The sequence below is a fragment of the Euprymna scolopes genome, chromosome 40 (genome assembly GCF_053919585.1).
Source record: "Euprymna scolopes isolate OS-2025 chromosome 40, ASM5391958v1, whole genome shotgun sequence".
NCBI lineage: Eukaryota > Metazoa > Mollusca > Cephalopoda > Sepiida > Sepiolidae > Euprymna > Euprymna scolopes.
Window position 1 is genome coordinate 69,332,083 of NC_136521.1, and position 24,529 is coordinate 69,356,611.

Here is a 24,529-nt window from a genome sequence, read left to right on the forward strand (position 1 = left end):
GCAATGTGCCTTGTTTGGGGTGAAAATGTAATTAAAAAAAAAAAAAAAAAAAAAAAAATGGCGGACTCTTAATTTAAGTCAAGGGAGATAAGTCAGTTTGCCATACAGAATTGGTCACACAACTCTTCCACATTAAAACATGCGATAAAACTCGATAATTCGACAGATTCTACTTTTACTTGCAATTATTTTTCTACGGGATTATTTTTCGTAATTTTAATTCATCTCTACATGATACGTGAGTATGTAATGTTAGCACCTGAAATGCGTTAGCACCATTGTCTGAATGGAAAGAATCGTATTTATTATTGCCTATAGGCCTTGGACAAATATATAATCAGTTTCGGATACGTGCACTTGTTGATCCGTGCTGAAATAATAACGTTATTATTTAGAAAGCCATTCTTAACATGGAGAGGGGGATGTTTTGTACCTATTCTGTACTTTAACCTTACAATTTAATAAAAAAAAAAAACATAATGAAACTTGGATTAAATTTGAAAATGTTATTAAAAAATAGCACGGATCAATAAGTACTCTTGCACCCAGTTTTGTGTTGTCTAGAAAAACACGAAATCTTATCTGATTGTCTTATTAAAGATTAACAAGTTTTAAAATGTCTGCCAGCTGTTTATTTCGTAACGGTTCGAAATCCGAATGTAAGCTTAAAACATTTTATTTGGTGTAAGTCCAGAAATCAACTTAATTAGGCACCGCCAAAACTGGGGGGGCAGGTCAGTACTTTTTGACGGACCGTCTTTTTAAAAATCTACCAAAAATCAGGTAATTATCCGATCAATACGAAATTTTCAGCGATTATTAGGAGAAGAATGAACTTTATAACAGTGTACTTATTTTTCATAAACGATATTTATATATATATTTTTTTTTGCTTACAAAACCCCCCCTTGTTTTGAAGTGGGAACAAATATGCTTAAAATAATCATCTGAAACTGAACAAAACATATTGTGTTGTTGTAAGGGACAGAATTATAGATTAAAAAAAAAAAAAAAAAAAAATTGTTTGCATACCTTATTTTGACGTCTGAATATCAGAACTTCGATTGTGTTTAATTATCCCGCTTTTGAGTTTTGAAGTGTGAAATTCGGTGAATATGTTAAGTAAAATAATTAATTTAAGTTAAGCAAAACAAAAAAAAATTTTTTTTTATATTTATACGAAAAAAGCCATTTTAAAATTTTTGATAAATAAATTAACAATTTTTTTTTAGCGAGCCGAATAATGCATGACCATTATTAAACAGAGCATGCTTTGAATAATCGATACAAAAAAAAAAAAAATTCGATAAATATTGTGCCCTTTGTGTTAAAAATAGCATCATTTTTTTTCGATCTCGTTTGAAAACGTTTGCCGCCTTTCGACTACGGTGGACCAAACGCGCTGAAATAATTTTTTTTTATTCTGCTTTAAATTGCCCCCTCCCCCCATTTTGGGGAGCCTGGCCCCCACACACATACACATTAAAAACCAAACTCATACAAATGGTCACCCATCTGGTACTGGCCAGCCTCAGCTTAATAATACATTGAAATTTTCGTCACTGAAAAATAAGTTTTTTTGGCCTGTTTAGTCTTCCATAGTTTTCGTCTCATCGAAAGAAAACGTAAACAGAGTCGATCTGAACTCTTCGGCGACGCGAAATATCTGGTTACATATATGAATAAGTGGAATTATTTGAAATTCAGGTACTTATATTATAATATTTTTGCATATTCTCTTAGAAAATCATCCTAAATCTTAGTTAGACAATAAATGAATAAATAAATTATTTCAAAAACCCTTTTTTTTAAATATTTAAGTACGTTTTTTGTGCAAGACAAAAAATAACAATTGTTAACTTTTTGGGAAAATTTAACATTTAAAATTGAATTAAAAATAGTAGAAAAAGTTTTACATTATTCTGTTTTCTATATGATAAAATTCAGGGTTTTATCTTTCTGGAAAAAAAAAAGTTACTCAGAAATAATGGATTTTAATAAATGTAATTTAGTTTTAAAAAACAACAACAACTTGATTTTGCGGCCATTTTTGGCGGTGCCTAAACTTAATTAAAAACCGAAAATATAGAAACAAAAAAATCTGGTGCTTCTACAGAATTGGGACGGAATTTTGTAGTCGATAAATGGAGTTTTCAGATTAAAAAAAAAAAAAAAAACTGGTTTCAACTGATTTTTGTCAATTCTAATAAGTTACAATGGTAGCTTCCATAATTATGCAGTCAAAATTAACTGAATATTACTGAATTATTAAAGAAAACTTTAATCGTGTAAGCAGGTGAAAAATTTCCGCCATTTTGTTTAAATCAAAACCGAAAATGACCTCCCTTTTAAATTTTCGATCGTTTTCATCAAATTCTTTTTTTTTTTTTTTTTTTTTACCCATCACACAACGTAAACGAACATATATTCTAAAAATCACGTAAATTGATCAAGTAGTTTTAATTTTTTTACTAAGAAAATTAAATTTTATAAGAAATCGAATAGGGACTGTCGTGAAAAATCAAGTGCAGATAACCCCACAATAATTCAAACTTGTAAGATCAGCCTTGTATTGCTAACGATTTAACATTAATCGTTAAAAATTGATCGAAAATATTTTTAACGAAGAAAATCAGAAATTTATATGAAGCGAGAACAGTGTAGACAACTTAATTTGAACTACTGGGATTTTAAGTCGGCCTTGTCATGGCTACAATAATCGCTAAAAACCGCAAGAAAAATGATTTTCTATATTAAAAAAAATTATCAATTTATACGATTTTTGAGATATATTTACGTTCCGTGATATTTTTTTAAACCGTCGATTATTAGAAAGGATACTTTGGGTTAAAGTTCAGGTGTTTATTGCAGAGAAGGTACCGGCTATTTTTTATTTTTATTTTTATTTTTAATTTTTTATAATAGTATCTCCAAGTTTAATTCAAGTTCTACGGTATATTTTGTTTATTAAATGGTTAGATGAAAGTACAGAAGAGTTACAAAACACTCTCCTCTCCCCGTGTTAAGAATGGGTTTCTAAATGTTATTTCAGTACGGTACCTTCTCTGCACAAATACAAAAAAGTTTAAAATCAAGTCTGGTATTGTAGTTCACTTGTGCTCCTCGACGAAAGAAAACCATTACTTTCCGAACGTGACCCTGTTGTATAAAAGAACCGATGATAAAAAAAGAAAATGGTGAACTGACAATTATTATAAAAATAGAACAAGATTTTTTTTTTGTGTGTCAATGTGTGTGGGTGTTGATGAAAACGTGTCCATGTGTCATTTCTTCAAACGCCGGCTTCACATTCAGGTGACTTTTTTTTTCTTTTATACGAAATCTGTGTTGTCAACGTTTCTAAAGATTTTTTTCTCTTATATAACATCCTGTACACGCTAAGCTTATATTTTAGTTCTGGGATTGAGTTACGTTTGGAAACATTTATTTTGGTGCTTATGGCGGCAATTAAAGAACATTAAAGAAAAGGCGGTATTTTTTTTTTTTTTTTTTTTACGACGTGCCCCAGCGTATTATACCCCCCCCCCTGCACACACACACACACACACACACACACAATCTCCCCATGTTAAGAACGGCTTTCGGAGTACCCCCCAACCTCGAAAGCCGTTGGGGGGGGGGGTATTCAAAAAGCCGTTCTTAACATGCTGTGGTTGGGGTTATACTACGCTGTGCCTGTGGCAGGTCGTAAAATAAAATACCGAAAAGTCTGTATGATGTACGTACTCGTTACAGAACGAAGATAACATCTTCTAAAAATCACGTAATTAGATAAAGTATTTTTTTTCCTCAAGTAAATCAAATTTTACGACTGTAAATGAGTCGTAGTGCTTTCGTCGACCATGATGAAATCTGATAGGCGGATCTGAAGTATCTTGCCCCCTCTCTTTAATTTTTTTTTTTTTTTTTTTTAATGATCTCTGTCCATCCAATAATAATCTGTTGGAAAAAAAAAAAGTAATTAAAAAAAGATGAGAAGGGGCAAGATTCCTCAGGTCCGCCAATCCGATGAAATAAAAGGGGAACAACTCAAATCGAAGTTGAGATGAAAAAATCAGCCTTATATTCAATAGTTTTGTAGTAAAATTCGCTACAAATCGTCAATTTTTTTTTTTTTTTCTTTTGAATCGATTTAAGCAATTTTTGGAATATGACATTTTCGTTCCGTAACGAATACGTACATCATAAATACTTTTCTGTATTTTTAAGTGCCGCCATAAGTGCCAATCTGAATAAGCACCTTAGGAGAAATTGACTTTTTTTTTTAGCGTCGTCGTTTAATCTTTATTAGTATGTCTATGCATATATCACAAACACGTATTGCAAAATATATTTTTATTTCTTTATAATAATAATAAATTAATATATGCAATAATAATTGTAATTAATAGCAATTGTAATAATAAATCAATAATGTTAAGAGAGATCTAACTATATTTAATTTTCTTACTTTGTTCTAACTGGGGATGGGGTATCCCTATCGGATGTCAGACATTCACTCGCTATATCTCAGATATTCTGAGAAATATTCTAATCGTCCCTCTAACCGCGGCGCACCGGCTTAAAGGGACATGTCATAATTTATGAAATCAAGGTGGAATGGTGTCTGTGACCCAACGGGTCACGGCTACTTCTCTCTCTCTCTCTCTCTCATATATATATATATATATATATATATATATATATATATATATGATTTTAATTTGTAAAAAGTTGACAATTTTTCACTTAAATTCTTAAATAAACAAACAAAAAAAAAACCATGCAGAAATATTAATGAACAACGAAAAAGTTTTCGTGTTGATTCGAGAAATGTTTTTATTTATAAGATTGGAATGGCCTAAATTCCTGGTCTTCGTGCTGCGTCGCGATCAAAGTTTAGTTCTGTTCCGTTCTCAATCGAAAGATATGTTCTCGTCATTATTTTCTCTTTGTTCTCGTGGGGATGCAGGTACATAGTTTTTAACCAATCTACATTTTTTGTGTCTTTCTGCACAAGAATGAAATTCAAAACAAAGCCCTATACCAAGATCAAACGATCTTTTCTTGTGTAACATTTTACGAATACTTGGCCTTCGGGACAAGATCAAAGTGTAGTATCTGTTCCGACAGATGCTGCAAGCTATGACTAGCAAAGACCAGCTATGACTAGCAAAGACCAGATGTGGGGGCAACCCCACATGCCTGACCTTTAACCAGCTCCCATTTCCCACCTCTCGGGAGCTGGTCCCCTTTTTCCCTTTCCCCTCCCTTCATTCCTCACATTAAAAATCGGCCTTGTGCCTAATTTGCTCGGTGGGGGAGCAAATAAATACCATCTATTCTGATGCTACATTTCAGCTTTTCTGTCCTTGGTCAGTGGAAGAGAAATCCTTCATGACTGAGACAGAATGCCCCTTTTTGAGAAGCTGGGTTTTCTTCACATTAAAAACCGACGTTGTGTATAAGTCTGCCCTCGTAGCGAGGCAAGTAAATAGGAACATTTTACGAAGAATTCAGTGATTTTATTTTTAACGTTTGCGCCGGAGTCGCCGGACATCCATAAACAACTCGAACTTATTTTTTTTGTTGTTTATTTATTTATTTTTTAATTGTTTAAAATTATAACAAACTTCTAAAAACAATTAATTTAAAGAGATACTTTTCAAGTTGCTACAGACAGACATCTTGTCTGGCCTGTTTAAAAGAAAAAAAAAAATTGAATTTTTTTTTTCTAACGAATTTCCATATGTGAGACACGAGATTGCTTCCCTGCAGACCACAACATGGTCATCTTTAAATAAAATGTCAACGAATACATGTTATGAAGCTTCCTCATAAGTAATTAAATTATTTTCATTCCTCTCAAAGTTCATCATTTCAATTTAGAATTTCTCTTCAACCAGTATCCTCCAGTGGCTTTTTGTCTTCATAACTGGAAACTCGTTAGTAAAAAAGTGTTTCTAGCCATTGTTGCAGCTCATTACTGAGTTTGTCTCTTGCTATTTAAAATGGAAAAACAATTTTTTCTTTATTTTTAAAATTTTCTTTCCTTGTCCATTTAAAAATAATAATAAAAATAAACCCTCAAAAATTTGTCAGCAAATTTTCGCCAAAATAAAATCTTTTTTATTTCCTCGTTTTTTTTTTTTTTTTTGTTTTTTTTTCTTCCAATTTTGAATTTTTTTTAATACAGAAATTTCAAGATTGCTTCTGACTCCAAAGTCAAAACTTTTATTTGACCCAAACTTTTATAAACATATGGTTAATATGCAATTTTTTGTCGTTTTCTTTGCGTTTTTTTTTTTTGCGTTTTTTTTTTTTCGTTTTTTTTTTTCGTTTTTTTTAGTTGTCTTTTTTTTTTGCGTTTTTTGTTTTTCGTTTATTTTATTTTTTATTCATTTTGCGTTTTTTTTTATTTTCGTTTTGTTTGTTTTGCGTCTTTTACTTTTCCATATGTTAATATATACAAGATGTCCATGAAGTCTATTTACAAAAAAAAAATCACAAACATGGTTAATTGCTTTTTTTATTATTATTAAAATTTGAAATTCAAGAAAGCAAAAACGATATGTGTTTTTTTTTTTTTTTTTTTTTTTCAATTCAAACATTTTTTTAAAATCTTTTTTTTTACTTGGATATAAAAATCTCTTGGGTGATGTTCAATATGTAATCAAACAGATGGCTATATTTTAACAGATTTTTCAAAGTCAGACCTAAATAGTATTGAAGCTGACATATCAAACTTGGATTCTGACTAGCCAATCTTAATTTGTTATTGTTGCTAGAGTAGGTGTGTCAATCTTTTGGGAATCTTTGACACCCTTAACACAAAACTGCGGATAAAATATACAAAACTCGTAATTTCTCGTAATGGTTTGTTTAATTTCTTTATGGAATATACTTCCAAAATAAACTAAAGTTTTTTGAAAAATAAAAGAAATATTTTTTATTTAAAAAAAAAAACAGTGTTTACAAAGTGCCTACACGCGCTCATACAGCCATTTTTTTTCTACATAATGAATTGAATTTTATGAAAAGTTACATTTTTTTTTTTTTTTTTTTTTTTTTTTTTTAATTTAAAAATCTACCAAAATTTTTATATTGTTACAATTTTTACAATATTTGCAGGTTTAATGTGAAATTTTATGTTCTTTCGAATAAACCGAATATAATATTCTAGACAAACATTTTTTTTTAATTCACCCCCCCTCCCCCCTTTGAAATGTATATTAAAAAGAACATAATTAATTTTCTCACCTCAGATTTATATATCACAAATTGCAGATAAAGATCAATAAATAAAATAATCTAATTTAAAAAAAAAAAAGAATAGTTTTGTGCAAATTTACCTGTAAAGTCAAAAGTTCAAAACCCTTTTTTTTTTTAACCATGTTGATTTTTTTTTTTTTTTTTTACGTGAAACCTTACATTTTAAAAATTTTGTCCTGAAAAGATTGAATACCTACATTCATTCAATGTTTTTAATCTAGAAAAAAAAAAAAAAAAAAATCACTCCATAAACAAGAAATAAAATATATTAAATCAAAAACTTGTGTATTTCTTTAAGAGAATAAAATAGAAATGGAAAATCGGTCGAGTAGGAGTTTTTTAAACGGCAAAAACTGATAAGTGAAATGTGATCATTTTTCAAGTTACGATGGCCCATATTGACTAACTTTTGTTTACAGCCAGAAATAGAAAGGGAGATTAATTCTGGCGCTTACAGGCCACCAAAGTTTTCAAATCTAAGAAAGGTAGACGTTTGTCTCCCTTTATTCCAATCGTGAACATCTAATTATCGTATTTTTGAATCCTTGCTTAAAAAATTATTTTATTTAAAAAGGACATGGAATATAAAATACAAATATAGATAAATTCTTAATGAAGAATGGAAATACTCATTGATTAGTATTTTTTATAGGTAAGTGATTTTTTGGAATTTATATATATTTATTATATTCGAAGTAAGTTAAAATTCGTTGATTTTCTTGAAATCTTTTTTAAAGAAAACCTATTTAAAAAAACAAATATTGCATATTTTGCTATTAAACGTGTTATTTTAAAATTTGGTCTTTGCTCCTTTTATTGAAAAAGAACTCGAGTTTAAATTACAGCTTTTAAATAGTTATAAGCTTTGAAAGATAGTAAGTCTAATTATTCAAGTTTTTATCACGCATTTTTAATGGCGATTTCTGACACTGCTAGTGCTAGAATAAATTTAAAAAAAAAAAAAGAAGTCATCCTACCCAGACAACTTGATAATATTGAATATTTTTTTATAGAGGGAATTAAACCGGAAGTCTAGAAGAGCAAAGTTTAATTTAATGTATTAAACTTTAAAGGAACATTGTTCATAGTACTGTAGATATATAATAAGCTCAATAGGTATAAGTATTCTAGAGCTATATTAATATTGTGTATAAAGATTAATAACTGTTCCGTCTGCCTGCTTCCCACCTGACTACAACTTGGATGTCTTCAAGTCCAACGTTAACAAATTCCTAATGAACCACCCCCTTAAGTAAACACTTCAAATCTCCACACTAACGTACTGTACTTGCAATAACCCTTATCCCTGAGTGGCTTCCGGGCCTTGATAAGTGATGACCACCGTGTATTAAAAAAAAAAAAAAAAAAAATGATTTACAATTATTAATCTTTATCTTCAATATGAATATTTTTTTTTAGTTATAATAAAAAAAAGTTAAAATTATCAAAGGGAATAATTCATTTTTAATTGAAGAATATTTTTATGTTTCTGATAGAAACGCTGTGCCGACGAAAGTCTTTTCTTGTTCTTTTTAATTTATTTGCAATTATTTTAGTGTCTGCCAACAGAACGATATTTCTGCAGCTGTTGGCGAATGTAACAATTAATGAAACTTTTTTTTTTGCTTATTAAGAAAGTCGACAGATTGATTTTTTTTTTTTTTTTTTTTTTTTTTTTTTTTTTTTTTTTTTTTTTTACATTTTAAGAACAATATTACGTACATAATGGTCATGCCGAAAATAGTAATATATCTAAAAATTACGAAAATTCTAATGAAAAGTTATTTATAATTTAACTAATTTTTACAGAAAATTGGGGAAAATTATTTTTTCTTAGATGCTATAGACAAGTGAAGAGTTAATACACAGGGGACATAACTCGGAACGCAAATTTGAGATTACTTTTTAATGGCTGTCAACGGCCTTATAGCGATTGAGTTTTTTATATATATATATATATATATGATTAGTTTTTTTTGGAAAAAGAATTCCAGCAGAGTGCTCAATTAAAAGGAAAATCCAAATTTTAAGAGCGTACTTATATTTTGTGTACAGAAAGTTGTTAGTTGAGACAGGTCATTGGTACCGTCGGTTTCAAGCCCGATAATAAGGCCCGTTTAAGGTATCCTTATCAAGCTCTCTTCAGCCAATATTCGTCTATATATATATACTAAAAACACATATATATATGTGTGTGTGTGTGTGTTCTACTATTGTCATCCGCTTTAAGAACTTGGTTCTTATTATTGAGCACTCTGTTGAAATAACTCTGTCACTTAAGCTTACATGCGCAGATCATGATGTCACTCTCTCCATTAATGACATACGCTTTATATAAAGGTTAATTTCAACTGTATTTCTTGCGGTTAACATTGGCCATGTAGTTTGTTCCTTGATAATGAAGTCAGAGATGACTTTGTGGCCGAGTTCGAATCTTCTGACCAACTGTAACTGCACTGATGATTTCTGAAAGGATGAAATAGGAGTGTTTGTAGGTATTAAAAATAATTATATTCTACCATATATACAGGTTAAAACGATAAATTTGTCGCCATAAAGAAAACAGCACTACAGCTTTATTTTAAGACTTTTCTTGAAAAAATCAATTCGGGTAACCGCATTATGTAGTAGGCTGACATCTATTCAATGTAGCCGTTTTCAACCTCAATCACCGCCTCGATACCGATCTGGAACTGGGAGCATGCATTTTTCACAAGCGCCAGCGGGAGCTCAGAGAATACTCAGCAGATGGCAGCGATCAGTCTGACTTTGGTGTTGTGGGAGGTCATGTTGGTGATGTTCTTGACGTATAACTAAAAGTAGTCCAGCGGGTTCAGGTCAGGAGAGGAGGGGGCCAGTGTAAGTCGTAGCACTCCTGAAGCCAAGCATGGGTGTCTTTGGACTTGTGGGCCGACATTGAGTCCTACTACCACACCCAGGTTCTGCCAGCGGTCACCTAATTGCACCAGGGATCACCACACTCTTCAACACATCCAGATATGCTTTGGTGTTGATTTTAAAGCCAACTTTGAACATGTGAGGTGGCACAGTGTGGCCCTCACTTGAAACCACACCAATGACCATAACCGTGGGTTGTCCGATGCATTGAGCTGTGTCTTCAAGTGTTTAATCATCCGAATTTGCATTTTGAGGGTGCTGGCAATGGTCCTGTTGTCATAACTTGTATCGGTAGAGAGCAAGAATTGTACAATGGTGCATCTGCGATCTTGCTCGTTGAACATCGTCACTTTCAGACATGATAGAAGCTTCCATCACTCTTGGGATTGGTACACAACTGGCCAAATAATAAATGGTCTGCAACAAAAGTGATAAACGGTTTTCATCAAACGGAAATGGAATCATGTCTTTTCTAGGGTGACAATTGTTACACCAAGTGTGTGTGTGTGTATGTGATTGAGCTCCTATGCACTGGACTGGATGATACAACATTTATCTTCTACAAATAAACTGTGCCAAAAACACCATGGCAAGTAAGAAAAAAAATGCATTGTTTTTTAAAAAAAATTCTGATGAGGGCTTTGTTATAAGCTGGAAATTAGAAACTTTAAATAAAGGCTTATTTTTTAAAAAAAATACTGCAAATGTCCAATCTTATTACCGTTATGTTTTTGAATTTCATTATATTCGTGCTTCTATGAAGTGGATTTCTATGAATATATATATATATATAATATATATAATATATATATATAATATATATATATAATATATATATATATATGTTCAGTTTGTCTTTACATAAGCAGTAATTTGTTGCTACACAGTCATGAGCATGTTTCGGTCTTCTAGTGTTTAGCAACTAGAGACCTCTTCAGGCAACAACACTTATATTCAAAAGCGGGATTCTTAAGCCAAATTAAGAATTCTGCTTTTGAATATAAGCGTTGAAGAGATCTCTAGTTACTAAATGCTAGAAGACCAAAACATGCTTGTTGAAATCCAACCATGCTGATGATTGCTAGTTAGTATGAAATACATGTCTATAGATAACTTATATACATAAAAAAAAACTTATTTAAACTATATTATACCAGCATGATCTTAATTATTGAAACTGCTATCTATATCAATTTTCTCATAAATTGTTAATAGGATTTTTTTTTTTTTTTTTTTTTCGTAGCAGATGATTTTTCTTGAAGATGACAAAGTGTGTAACACGTGCTAATTTCAAATCCATTATACCACTTTCACTGAGGGATGGATGTTGGCAACCTTGCTCCTCTTACAAGAAAGCCAACAATACAAAGTTGTACCATATACAACAGTGTGTCCGTCGGAATGATAAAGACGATCTGATCATCCTATCGATGACGGATGACAAGCACTGGGAATTTGTTTAAAGTGAAGCTGGTTAAAGCAGAGACAGCCTCACCCTTTCATCCTAACCAGCCTGATCCTGCAACAGGACAGGGTCAAAACAGCTGGTGAAATGTAGGAGCTGCCAGAAATGTTAACATCTTCCTACATACAGCTCCTGGTATTCTGCAAATGGTCACCCATCGAGTACTGGCCGGGCTCAACATTTCTTAACTTTGGTGATCTAATGAGAACATGCTGTATAATATCATGTCGATTTTATTTCAATAAACTGTAAATTCATTTTTAAGATTGTCAGGATTTTGCATGATTATTATTTATAAGAAATTGATATCTTGGCACAGGCCTTGAAATTATGAAACCCCCCTCTCCCCCTTTCTGTCTCTCTCCCCCTTTCTGTCTCTCTCCCCCTTTCTGTCTCTCTCCCCCTTTCTGTCTCTCTCCCCCTTTCTGTCTCTCTCCCCCTTTCTGTCTCTCTCCCCCTTTCTGTCTCTCTCCCCCTTTCTGTCTCTTTCCCCCTTTCTGTCTCTCTCCCCCTTTCTGTCTCTCTCTTAAAAGCCAGTACAAAAGTTAACAATCTTGACAGCTGTCAAACTACATCAATCTTATGTAAGACTATTGCTTCTTTTTACCTAATAATGCCTGAGAGCTTTTGTTTATCTGATTGACCTCCTCCCCCTCCCCTGCTCCACCATTTTTGATTATATTTTCAATTAACTTGTTGCAAGAAAATATGAAAATATTTCCTTTTAAAATGTTTTTAGTTGCGTGCAAGCGACTCAATAAGTCGGTCCGTCGGTCGGTCCGTAACACTTGTGTTTGGCCTTTTTGGTTAAGATCAAAGGTCTGTTATTAATAGATGCTTGTTCTTAGCTTTTTAAGCTTTTCTTGGCCTTTTGGCCAAGATCGAAGTGTAGTATCTGCAAGAACCCGTGGTGGAGTAGGTAAAGTTACTCTTCTGAAGGTTAAAGGTTCAATCCTCAGGTGGGCAGCACTCAAAAATACAATTTCAAATTACTTAGGACATTTGTGCGATCATAGCTACCTCTGTGGATTAAATAAATGGTTCCGTGCAATTTCCAGAGTTCAACAGAAAGATTCCAGAGTTTGACAAGATACACCTGAAAAATAACTCTGAAGATGAGAACAGTAATTCGAACTTTTTATTCTATTTTTATTTTATTTTTTTACAAGTTAGTCGCCACTTATCAAGGCCTAAAGGCCACTCAAGGGTTAATGAATGAATGAAAGGTGGTAGTTTAGTAATCATTAAAGTTTCACTACAGACTGATCAATCTCTTGTGCATCACAAGTTGTTTAAAACTGATAAGAAGTTTTCAATCACCTCAGCAAAAGCAACTTTACCCAGTGATAAGCAATATAGAGTTCATACTGCAAGATTAAATGCTGACGTGCTGACTGTAATTTTCTGTATATATGAAACTCTCTTGTGTGTGTGTGTGTCTCGCTAAAACTTTCAACACACACAACCAACACTGACAAAATTGGTATTTGAAAGCTCAGTCTCTCGGATGACAGATATCCAAAACATTTGGTCAAAAACATTCATTCTTTCACCATCAACTGGCCATTTTTTTATAAGGAGGGGTCAATTTATTTTGTTAACATTTTTGCAAAGTCGTTTACGCCTCGCGACATCTATGTACGCATAAAACATTATTTCGAATGCTTGTGATGTCACAAATTGTGTTGGGCTAGATGACTAAACGGTTTCCCCCCCCCCTTTTTTTTTTTTTGCACTCACACGGGTACTCGTTGCTGTTTCCATTTGGAGGTGGGGGAGGGGAATTATTTTTTATTTATTTTTTTTAAGGGCTCCATCGATGAATACCCTTACCATAAAACCTCTCCACACCCAGGCAATGCCAGGTACCTTCTCTAGTATCATATAAGTTCAGTGAATTTCTCGATCAAACTTTATTTAAAGGGCAGTAGATTTTACATATTAAAAGCCTTTGATAAGCACAAAGGGTTGCTTCACAAACTTGGTATCTATGAAATATCCGGCAATGCCTTCACAATTAGCAAGTCCTTCTCTCTGATTGGTCGATAAAAGTAGTTGTTGATAAGCAAAAGTCTAAAGCACATCTCACGACTCTTTTAGAGCCAACTGTCGTCCCGATTTTCATTAATGATCTTCCAAATTATTTTATGGGATTATTTGTTGACATCTATGAAAGGGGGGGGGCAGATGGCACCTTTCTATGGCAGCACTTTGAAAAACATTGGTGATTACAATGTTTCTGACTCTCTCCCTTTTGACTTGGAGCATGCAGTGCAATGGGGAAACAAGTGGTCCGTTCATTTTAACTAAAAAAAAAAAACAAAAAAAACAAGCATCTCTCTTTTCACTACCAACACTCGGATTTGTTTTGCCCCTGTTGAAATGAAAGGTTCTCGCTTCAAGGAAGCTTTCTGAGACTGATTTTTTTACTTCAGACCTATCCAATCTGTTGCTAAGTTTGCTGAAAAATGGTTAGATCATTCTACAGCTCCAGAAAGTACCTGATTTATAAAATCTTCTTCCTCTATAAGAATTCTATACATCCTAAGTAATACTGTTACATCTGCCTTAACATAATGCAAAATCAACTTCGCAATCTAGTGGGTATGATCTCTGTTCACTACAGCCCTTTTCCTCACAAGAGATGTTACTAGTCTTTCTCTACTCTATAGTTGTTTTCCTGGAGGGGCTCAATTGAGTTTCTATCTCTAGTCCGTTCTTGTAACCCCCCCCCCCCCACACACACACACACATATGGTTAAATTGTAAAAAAAAAAAAAAAAAAAAGTTTAACACCAGTGCATTTTTTTTTTTTTTTTGTTACGAAGGAGTCACCACTTATCAGGGTCCGGAAACCACTCGAGGATAAGGGTTAATGAATGTGGGGTAGTCGATGAGACAATATTAAGTGGTAATCGTTAATAGTGGAAATTTGGTAAATTGGATTAAGGGGGACACCTCATCAAGAACTTGTTTACGTTGGACTTGAAGATGACCTTATTGTAGTCAGCTGGAAACCCAGGCAACCGGAAGAGAGTTCCACAGATGTGTGGATCTAAGAAAGAAGCTTTGTTCATGGAAACCATGTTTAGACACAGATAAAGAGTGGGAAAATTATTGATAGTGGTTTTAGATAGATGAGTGTTTTTCGTGAAAGTTTGGCGAGGGGGAGACTATAGATTGGAGCTCAGACGAGCACTTGCCATAAAAATAACAATGGAGCAGAGATGGGCTTGCAACGTCTCTTCCAATTTTTTATATTTGATTTAACTATTTTTACTTTCAACTTTTGAAAAGGTTTGTTAGAATTTATGTATTAGGTTGGTGCAAAAATTTTTTTTTTTTTTTTTTTTTTTTTTTCACGTTCAACTTCAAAAGATCATATCTCCTTTCATAATAAACTTTATTAATCAAAATAAGAACAATTAGAATCGACACAATTTTGCCAACGAGAAACAAGTTTATTTATCTCATTAGCATAGAAATCCGGAGTTCTGGAAGCGATGAAGTCATTGAAGGCCAATTCGACATCATCTTGGCATTTGAAACATTTTTTGTGCAGGAAGTTGTGGAGATGCTTGAAAAAGTGATATTCAGTGGGCGAGAGGTCCGGTGACTACGGCGGATGAGGCAGTCTCGTAGCTCAATTTATTCAGCTTCTACAGGGTCAGTTCAGCAACATGCGGGTGAGCGTTCTCATGGAGAAGAATTGGTCCCTTCATATTGACCAATCATGGGCACATATGTTGGCAGTACTTCTCCGTGTAATTGTTTCGTCCAGATTCAAGAAGCTGTGATGGATGAGACCGGCTGTAGACCACCAAACAGTCACCATAACCTTTTTTTTTTTTTTTTTTTTTTTTTTTTGTGTGCAATTTCGGCCTTAGGAAGTGTTGTGGAGCTTCTCCAGCATCCAACCACTGTGCTGAATATCACCAGTTGTTGTAGAGGATCACCTTCTCATCACACGTCAGAATCTGCTCGAGAAATGGGTAATTTTTGTTGTGCAGAAGAGGGGGAGGTGACAGAAGGTGTAGACAACAAGTGTTGGTTAAACTTTGAGATGGTTCTGAACTTGACTATATATACTAGACTACCCGTGACCCGTTGGGTCAGTACGTGTTATTAGCTATGGAATTCATGTATGAGCGTGACACTTGTGACGTAAAGAAAATAGTTTTTTTGACATAACAGAAACATTTCTATGCAAGTATATTAAAATGAAAAAAAGAATATAAATAGATTTCTATGAGACGTTCTGGTTATAATTGTTTATTTAAAAAAAAAAAAAAAAAAAATTGCAGCCATTGAATTATAAGTGGTTTGCCATACTTATAGGTAAATATGCACTGAACAGATACCATAATACTTAAAGTTAAATTCAAATTTTGATATGTCTTTTAATTTAAACGCAAAAAAAAAAAAAACCGATGTACACAGTAAAACAACACATGTTATTGTTGCGTTGATTATTTATTTGTAATGCAAATTTAAAAAAACATTTTCGGGGTTATTTATGTTGGTAGTGTAGAAGAAAATGTATGAATGTTTTTTTAGAAAAGCGTATTAAAAAATGGAGAATAAATTTAAAAAAGAAAAAAAAGGTAATTCGGTGGGTAAATCGCCGTTGTAAAATGCTCTTATGGTTGTCAACGGGTTAAAGTAGATTCATTTGTAAGAAAATAACTTAAAAATAATATGGAAATGAATGATGTAAAAAAAAAAAAAAAGAAAAAAAAATTCAGAAAGTATTAACAATTGTTTCTTTGGATAATTTAAACGCAAAAAAAAAAAAAAAAATTTTTTTTTATTGTCGCGTTGATTATTTGTTTTTGTACAACCGGAAGCCATAAACTGGATGTTGGATTATAAGACCCATTACAAGATCATTTGAGTTTTATATATATATATATATATATATATATAAAAGTGAACGTGTCTGTGTACATTTCCCTACGCAATAACTCTGTCAATTTTTAGTCTATAGACTCGAATTTTGAAATACCGGGTACTGAGATTTGGGAAAATCGATGTGACAGGTGTCAGCCAGAAATTTGGCGATTAAGGGGTCAAATTTCAACGATTTGACCTTTAAGAACTCTACCAAACTCCTCCGACAATTTTGGGTCTAGACACTTGAAATTTTAGATTTAGGTTCCTTGAACATGGATCTAACTTAATAAAGTGATTTGAGCCCGAAACAATAAATTTTAAGGGGTCATAATAGGGGTCAAAGTTTTTAAAAAATTAACCATTTTTTTGGTTTTTTTGGTTTTTTTGCACAGCATACACCTCCAAACACCCGAGGAACGCCAGGCACCCCTGCTAGTATATATATATATATATATATATATATATATATATATATATATATATATATATAAGTTACATAGGCATGACCACTTATCAAGGCCAAGAGACCACTCGAGGATAAGGGTTAAGAGTGTACAGTAGTCAATTGGACAATATAGTAATTGTTAGTAATGGAAATTCGGTAAATTTGTTAACTTAAGAGGAGCGGCTCATCAAGAACTTGTTTACGTTGGACTTGAAGACAATCAGATTGTAGTCAGCTGGAAAGCAGGAATACGGAAGACAGTTCCACGGGTGTGCAGTTCTAAGAAAGAAGCTTTGTTCATGGAATCTACATTTAGATTTAGGCACAGATAAAGAGTGGGGGAGAATTATTGATAGTGTTTTCAGCTAGACGAGTGTTTCTTGTGAAAGTTTGGCGGGGGGGGGGAGACCATAGATTGAAGCTCAGTCGAACACTTTCCATGAAAATAACGATACATCAGAGACAAACTCGCAACATCTTTGGTGAGATAGAGGTTGCAGGGAAGAGAAAAGGACATCTCCTACATATATATATATGACTACTTCATTTAATCACATAAATTAATATACAAAAGTATAAATTTATGCGTAAACTTGAAGTATTTACTTCAACAGTGCTCAATACTTCGGTAGAGCTAGGTAGTAAGTTATAAAATATATATGACAATTAAGCTACACAGAATATTCCGCGTTTTATGCATGCTATGATTCAATAGGTTTAGATCATCATGTTGACATATTTGATAACTGTAAACTACTCATATGACAGGAGTTATATAAATGTTGATTTCAACTATATTTATGCTGCAGTTCACGTTGGTCGAGAGGTATGTTCCTTGCTAATGGAGTCAAATGTTTTTTTTATTTAAAGTTTTGAGAAAGCAAGTTGATTCCGCGATTGCAGAAGATTAAATGACAATGACAAAATTATTTTTTTAACAAACGACTAAAAATAAAATTGAAATTTTTTTCTTTTATATAGTTTTTAAGGTTAAAAAAAGCTTCCAAGGTGTGCGTGTGTGTGTATATTAGTAAGTTATAAAATAGATATGGCGATTAAGCTACACACAACATTCCGCGTTTCATCCATGCTAGGATTCATCAGGCTTATGCGGGGATTTTTTGGTTGTCTCGCGTTTTTATATACGCACCTTCTATTGAGTTTTTTATTAGCCAATCGGCTTTCTAGTTTCTACCACATCCTTCCTAATCAGCCAATGAGCAGGCACTTACAGGACAAAGGCCCAGCTAACCTCCGGTTGATCCGTTCCTTTGTGTTTGCTATTTTATTAGGGAGCGTCCTGACCTGTTTTAAACCTAGGTTAAATGTGTTTTTTTTTTTGTGTGTGTGTTTTTATGTTAGTTTTTATATATATATATATATATATATATATATATATACACACACACACACACATATATATATTTAACAAGATACCAAATCAACTTTGAAATCTAGTGGACGAAGGTCTCTTATCTTTCCTGCAACTGTTTTTCGTGCATAAGTTAAGTTGCTAGGCTCTCTTAATTCTTATAAGTGTGTAATTTAAAAATGAAAGTGACAAGCCAAACAAAAATAATCTGAAAGTAGACTTCCGGGCAACGCCGGCTCGTTAGCCATAAAGAGCACTCCTCTTCCTCCTCCCCTCAGTACTCGTATGTTTTTACTGTTCCATAATGATAGGTCTGCTTGTCTATGGAATCTGGCCTACTCTCTTTTTCGTGGTAAATACCAATTTCCTTTTCAAAACAAAAGATTTTCGAGGTAAACAACGACAGTGTGCGTGATGATCTCACCTTTTTTGTCCAGAGTCAAGGCTGTCGTCATCGTCGTCACTAATCAACGTTTCGTCACTGACTTTACCAAAAAAAAAAAAAAAAAATGGAGAACCACTTGTAATATTGTTTCCAATTGTTTCAACAGTTCTTTCGTAAAATTTGTTGTCATCTTCATCCAACTTGTGTGACTTTATATTTTTTTTTGAAAAGCGTGCAGAAAAGGTAAATCATTTTAGAGGAAAAAAAAAAAGTATATATATATATATATATATATCTCATTCCAATTACCAAAAAAAAAAATTCTTTTGTACATTTTTTTTTCTTTTTTTCAAATATTTAGAATTTTAAAACAATACGTTTTTTTTTCTTTTTCCAAATATCTAAAATCTTAAAAAAATATGCAATTAAGAAATAATCTAAAAGAATAAGAATTTCATCTCGAACACAATTCATAAATTCTGTCAACTTGTCTCGTATCACATCATTAACGATTACTAAACTACCGCCTTACATGCATTAACTTTATCCTCGAGTGGCCCTTGGGCCTTGATAAGTGGTGACTCCCAAGAAAATTTTTTTTTTTCTAAATATGTTCATTCCGACATTAATGTGATTATGTGATCATGTTTACAAAACTTTTGTTATTTACTACTAACAGGCTGCTCGGCGTTTCCCGGTCGTATATACACGCTTAAAATATGTTTTAATTTATGCAGATTTCGTATTTAAATGTTCATTTACCCCCCCCCCCCCTTTAAGCCATGGTCATAAAAACCTATAGCAATAAACAGGTGCAACTAAGCTGATTAGGGAATGCATAAAAGTTAATAACATCACAGATAGTTAGCCGATACAGAACTCCAAATAATGTGACGGTGATAAATGTTCATTCGCATCTCCTCCTCCTCGTGAAGTAAAATAAAGGGTACCGTTCGAAATTCCGTCCTGGATATAACCATCAACTATATCCAATGGTGAAGCCCCAGTTAGCGGGCTTTGGAGTGTGTGTAGCCACCCATTAATTGCCATTGCTCCCAGGTCCACTCTGACCCGGAGTGGTAGTACCTGTTAGGATCCCAACTATGGGCTGAATAGAAACCGACTTGAAAAAAAAAAATATATATATATATATATATATATATTCTATTAAAAACTTTTTCCTCAAAATCACTGGATTCGTCATTAAATGACCTGAAAAGGGTTGATATGCCATAAAACAAAAGCAATCCATTCGAAATTCCGTTCAGATTTCGAAGTTCGACAGACACATGCCAGAGTTCAATAAGATATACTTAAAGAAAGTTGGAGGTTACATCAACTGGAACGTTGTGAAAATGACACACAAGATGAGAACAGTAGTCCGATGAATCCGAATAAGACGAATAACTGATTCTGTTAAAATTCCCAGGGGTACATTATGGAAATCAATATTTGTTTCATCTTTTCCTTATAATGAATTGAAAATAATTATTTGATAAACTCATTTTGTAAGATTTTTATCAACATTTTTCCTATTTATTCACTCGTGACATTTTTACTGTGATATTTCTGCCTAAATTCCTTATGATCTATAGCTTTTATTCTTACTCGTAGTTTAAAAACAAAAAAAATGTCATTCTTATCGTTAGTACTAGTAATAAAATATCAAGTTTAATTTATTTCCTTCATCAAGCCATGCTCATGAAAACCGCAGGCAATAAACAGATGCCACCTAACTAATTAGGGAATGCATAAAACTTAGGAACATCATGATAGTTAAACAATACAGAACTCTAAAAATGTGACAATGATACATGTTCATTCATGCAATTTTGAGGCAGCACGTTCAGGACTGCAGAACACAATGCGAAAGGAAATCGCTGGTACATCTGAGCAAACACGAGTGTGATTATGCAGAGAATTTAGTGTGAATGTATATCGGCGCAGGTTTGTTATGTTCAGCAGTTTATTTATTATATTATTATTATATTATTATTATATTATTATTATATTATTTATTATATTATTATTATATTATTATTATATTATTTATTATATTATTATTATATTATTATTATATTATTATTATAGAATAAATTCTTTATTGATTATCATATTGTACCCAATATATACAGTAAATGATTTCAAAAGTTAAAAAAAAAAATGACTTTGGTGCCATCATCTGGAATCGAAACCAAAACGGTCACCGCTCTAGCCTTAATGGTTATTTAGTGCTTCAGTCTTCATCGATATCGCCTGTGCTATTGCCAGATGGATAAAGGGGGGGGGGATAAAAATCAAGCAACTTTAAGATAAAAAAAAGTATATCTACGCATGCTAAGATAGTGATTTACCTCTGTTAAGGTCAACTCTTTTTTTTTTTTTTTTTTTTTTTTTTTGCCAATTTTGACCCCTTAGCAGTTACTTTTAGACTAAAAACCACATCAAAGCGTGCTACAGGTCCAAATACCCTATATATCAAATTTCTACTCTGAAGACCAAATATTCAGAGAGGAGTTTGATAGAGATTAATCTAATATTTATCGAGGTAAAACGGAAAATTTTAAATGCATCAAAATGTATTTTTGTTGTTTATTTATCAACAAGTCAGCCATTTTCAAGTTTTGTTAATTTTTGGAATACGAAAGCAATTTACCATATATATTTTTATAACTTACTACGTAGCTCTACCTATGTATTGAGCACTGTTGAAGTAAATACTGAAAATTTATGCATAAAATTATATCTTTGTATATTAATTTATGTGATTAAATGAAATAGTCATACACACACACACACACACACACACACACACACACACACACACACACACTCAGGGTGACCCCCCCCCCAAAAAAAAAAAACGGGCCCCAAATCTAATTAGGCCCAGTTTCTTAGCGTTTTGTTCGAACCAAATTTAACACGGTCGTTGATTTTGCCATGTCCTGTAAAATAAGGGCAATCGGTGAATAAATAATGGCGATATCAGGTTTTTTTGGGGGTCACCCTGTATTTATTTATTTATTTTCTCTAAACTGTTCTTTCTCCATTCTGATTGGCTTAGTAAAAGTAGAAGACTTTCTAAACCTTGAGCTTTAAAAGTCTGCATTGTTGGCCGCTTCATTTATTTTAACCTGATAAAACATTGTAAACAATCAATTTTTTTTTTTTTTTTTTTTTTTTTTTTTTTTTTTGCACAGGAATATATAAGAAAGCAGGTGAATGTCTGGCATCCGGTAGCATGCCCCATTCTCAACTCGAACGAAATAAGAAAATTCAAAAACAAAAGAGAAAACCACAGAGCTGTACTCCCCCCCCTCCTCCTCCCATTTAAAATGCTTCTTTTTTTTTTTTTAACCACTGCCTATTCACATTCCTAAAAATCCATTCTTCTTTGGGTGTATCTTGTTGAATTCTGAGAATCTGTATGGAATCTTGAATAGAATTCAGTTAAAAACTGTCGGTCGTTAAATTTGTAAAATTTTCAGTCTAAAACATTTTATGTATCAAGAATTTTTTGTTCTAATTTTTTTTTTTTTTTTTTTTTCGTAGGATTTAAACGAGGGACTGGTTCGCGGCCATCCAGTGATGACGAGATGGATACACCTGACAACCAAAGTGTTATCAGTTCCATTTCTGATGATGGTTACTTCCAGCCGATAGCTGAAGAAGGCACCGCTTTCGGTAAGTTATATTTTACCTGCAATTTGTTTCTCCATTGTCAAGATCAGCAAAGTTCTTGTGCAAGTTTTATTAACAGTACGCAATGATACAATACTGCAGTCAATATCAAACGTTGTTTGTTTTCCCCTCCACCCCTGTTTTCAACACCTAGGTAAAGTCATGTATTCCTTCATTTTATTAAAAGTACACAATGATGCATTACTGCGGTCAATATCTGTGGGGGAACTCCGAAGCGGTTTAGTTACCTGGTTATAGGCTGGGGTCCCCACTTTGTAGGCTGTGTTGATGAACCAGTTATTGAGAAGGTAGTATATTCGATTACTAATAGGTTGAAGGTCGTCGTTTGTAATTAGGACAACATAATAAAACAATCACCAAATAAACACGTGTCACGAATACATTTAAGAAGAACATGGAATGAAGCACTCTGAAAATTACAAGGTGTATTGGTGTACGCATGTATGTATATTTCATAATATGATGGTTTGCCCGTTATATATATAGTTGTAGTACACGTATATCGATTTAAAATGTTGTGTATATAGTTGATTGCGTATGCAGGTGTGAGTGTATACGAGAATTAATTAAAGCATACGTGTGTATGGATTCGTTGAATGTTCGTTCTTACCTTGAAAGAATGCATGGCTGTCGAGGCGCATGCAGAAAAATTGCTTGTATCACATCGTAAGTTAGACGAGAAAAGGAAGCTTGTTGTCATGTCGACATCTCGAATGGAAAGAGAAAGAACAGAGAAAGAAACAGGAAATAGAGATTGACACTTGTTGGGCAAATAAGGATTACAGGGGCAGGTAACCGGTATGTTATTTAAAGGTATACTGTATGTGTGTATTTTTTTTATTTCAGGTAGAAAGATATCCAAAAATTAAGAATTGAATTTCAAACACATAAACCACTTTTCCAGTTAAATAAAAGAATAACTTTCATTGGGTTTGTTTTACAATCCACAGAGGTATGAAAAAGTGGCCAAAAAACAAATATATGACAAATAAATGTTACCAAAGGCAAGTTACTCTTCCACTTACCTCGATAAATTCTTGATGTTGCAAATGTTTATTACATTCAAAAAACAAGTAGTGTTGAGCGTTACATAAGAACAGGAAAAAAATGGCTGCAATGTCTCTTGAAGTCTCGACAATGACTTAAAAATAAAAAATTATACAAAATAGTGGTAGAAACTCACTCGATAATTGTCACAGTAACTTGAAGCCGTTGAAAATGAAGTTTAACGTACTTGAAAACACAATTTTGATCTGAACAAAATTTCCTACTACAAGTCATACTTTAATAAATTCTTTGAATCATGTCATGGTGGCATTTTGGATTTCTTGGTCGCCATCTTGGATTTTTCATGATGTTATAATGTCAAATGATAATGTCCATCAGAATAATACTTCCTATAATGATGAAGCCTTACTTAACATTTTCCTTAGCTGTTTTTATGATGTTTGATGTTGAAGAGAGTATCTGAGAAAAAACATCTAAAGCAGAGTGCCACGTTCTGCCTCATCCACCATACTCACCTGACCTAGACCAATAGACTAGCGTCTATTCAAGGCACTGCAGAACTTCTTGAATCATGAAAGGTTTGCATATGAACTAACAACTTTTAAGGATATACATGACTCTAGGATATCGGCACAGCACTACTGTCAAAGGACAAGTAAGACGCCTCTTTCTCTCCGCTAGTCTGTGGGAGACCCTTGGACATGGTAGAGAATCCACTTATGGACACTGCTTAAACAGAAATTGCAACCTACTGTCATACAACTAAAAAGAAAGCTATAGCACTACATCAAATTCTTTAAGAAACAGTGTGAATAGTGTTCTCAGATTACCTTGCTCAGTGAGAATTACCATAATCAACAGGTGGCACCTAGGAGTCATTAATCTACTCTCCGACAACCACCAAAGAATAACGGGAAAGATCATGGGTAGGAGAAGCAGAAGAGACAAGAGTGAGAAACATATCTTGAGAGTTCGAACTGCTTGGCAACATCAAAAATGATGAACAACAATGAATTCATGAATGCCTCGAGAGAGAGAGAGATAGATGAAGAGTCATAGCCGTTAATACCTGTACCAGGCAGGACACCA

The 24,529-nt window shown here is 33.1% G+C and overlaps 1 protein-coding gene across 7 annotated transcripts in view; it reads left to right on the forward strand.

Annotated features, from left to right (window-relative positions):
* Positions 1-24,529, forward strand: part of LOC145265613 (interferon-related developmental regulator 1-like) — an 89,755-nt gene that overhangs the window by 32,362 nt on the left and 32,864 nt on the right. For 4 of the 7 annotated variants that reach the window (XM_080121640.1, XM_080121634.1, XM_080121639.1 and 1 more), the window contains exon 2: positions 22,283-22,414. In XM_080121640.1, coding sequence (XP_079977766.1) covers positions 22,327-22,414 — 88 coding nt within the window. In that variant the 5' untranslated portion in view covers positions 22,283-22,326. Of the gene's footprint in view, positions 1-3,180; positions 3,316-18,828; positions 18,974-20,646; positions 20,678-22,282; positions 22,415-24,529 lie in introns of those variants that run through there. The other 3 variants (XM_080121636.1, XM_080121637.1, XM_080121635.1) reach the window with 3 other exon arrangements.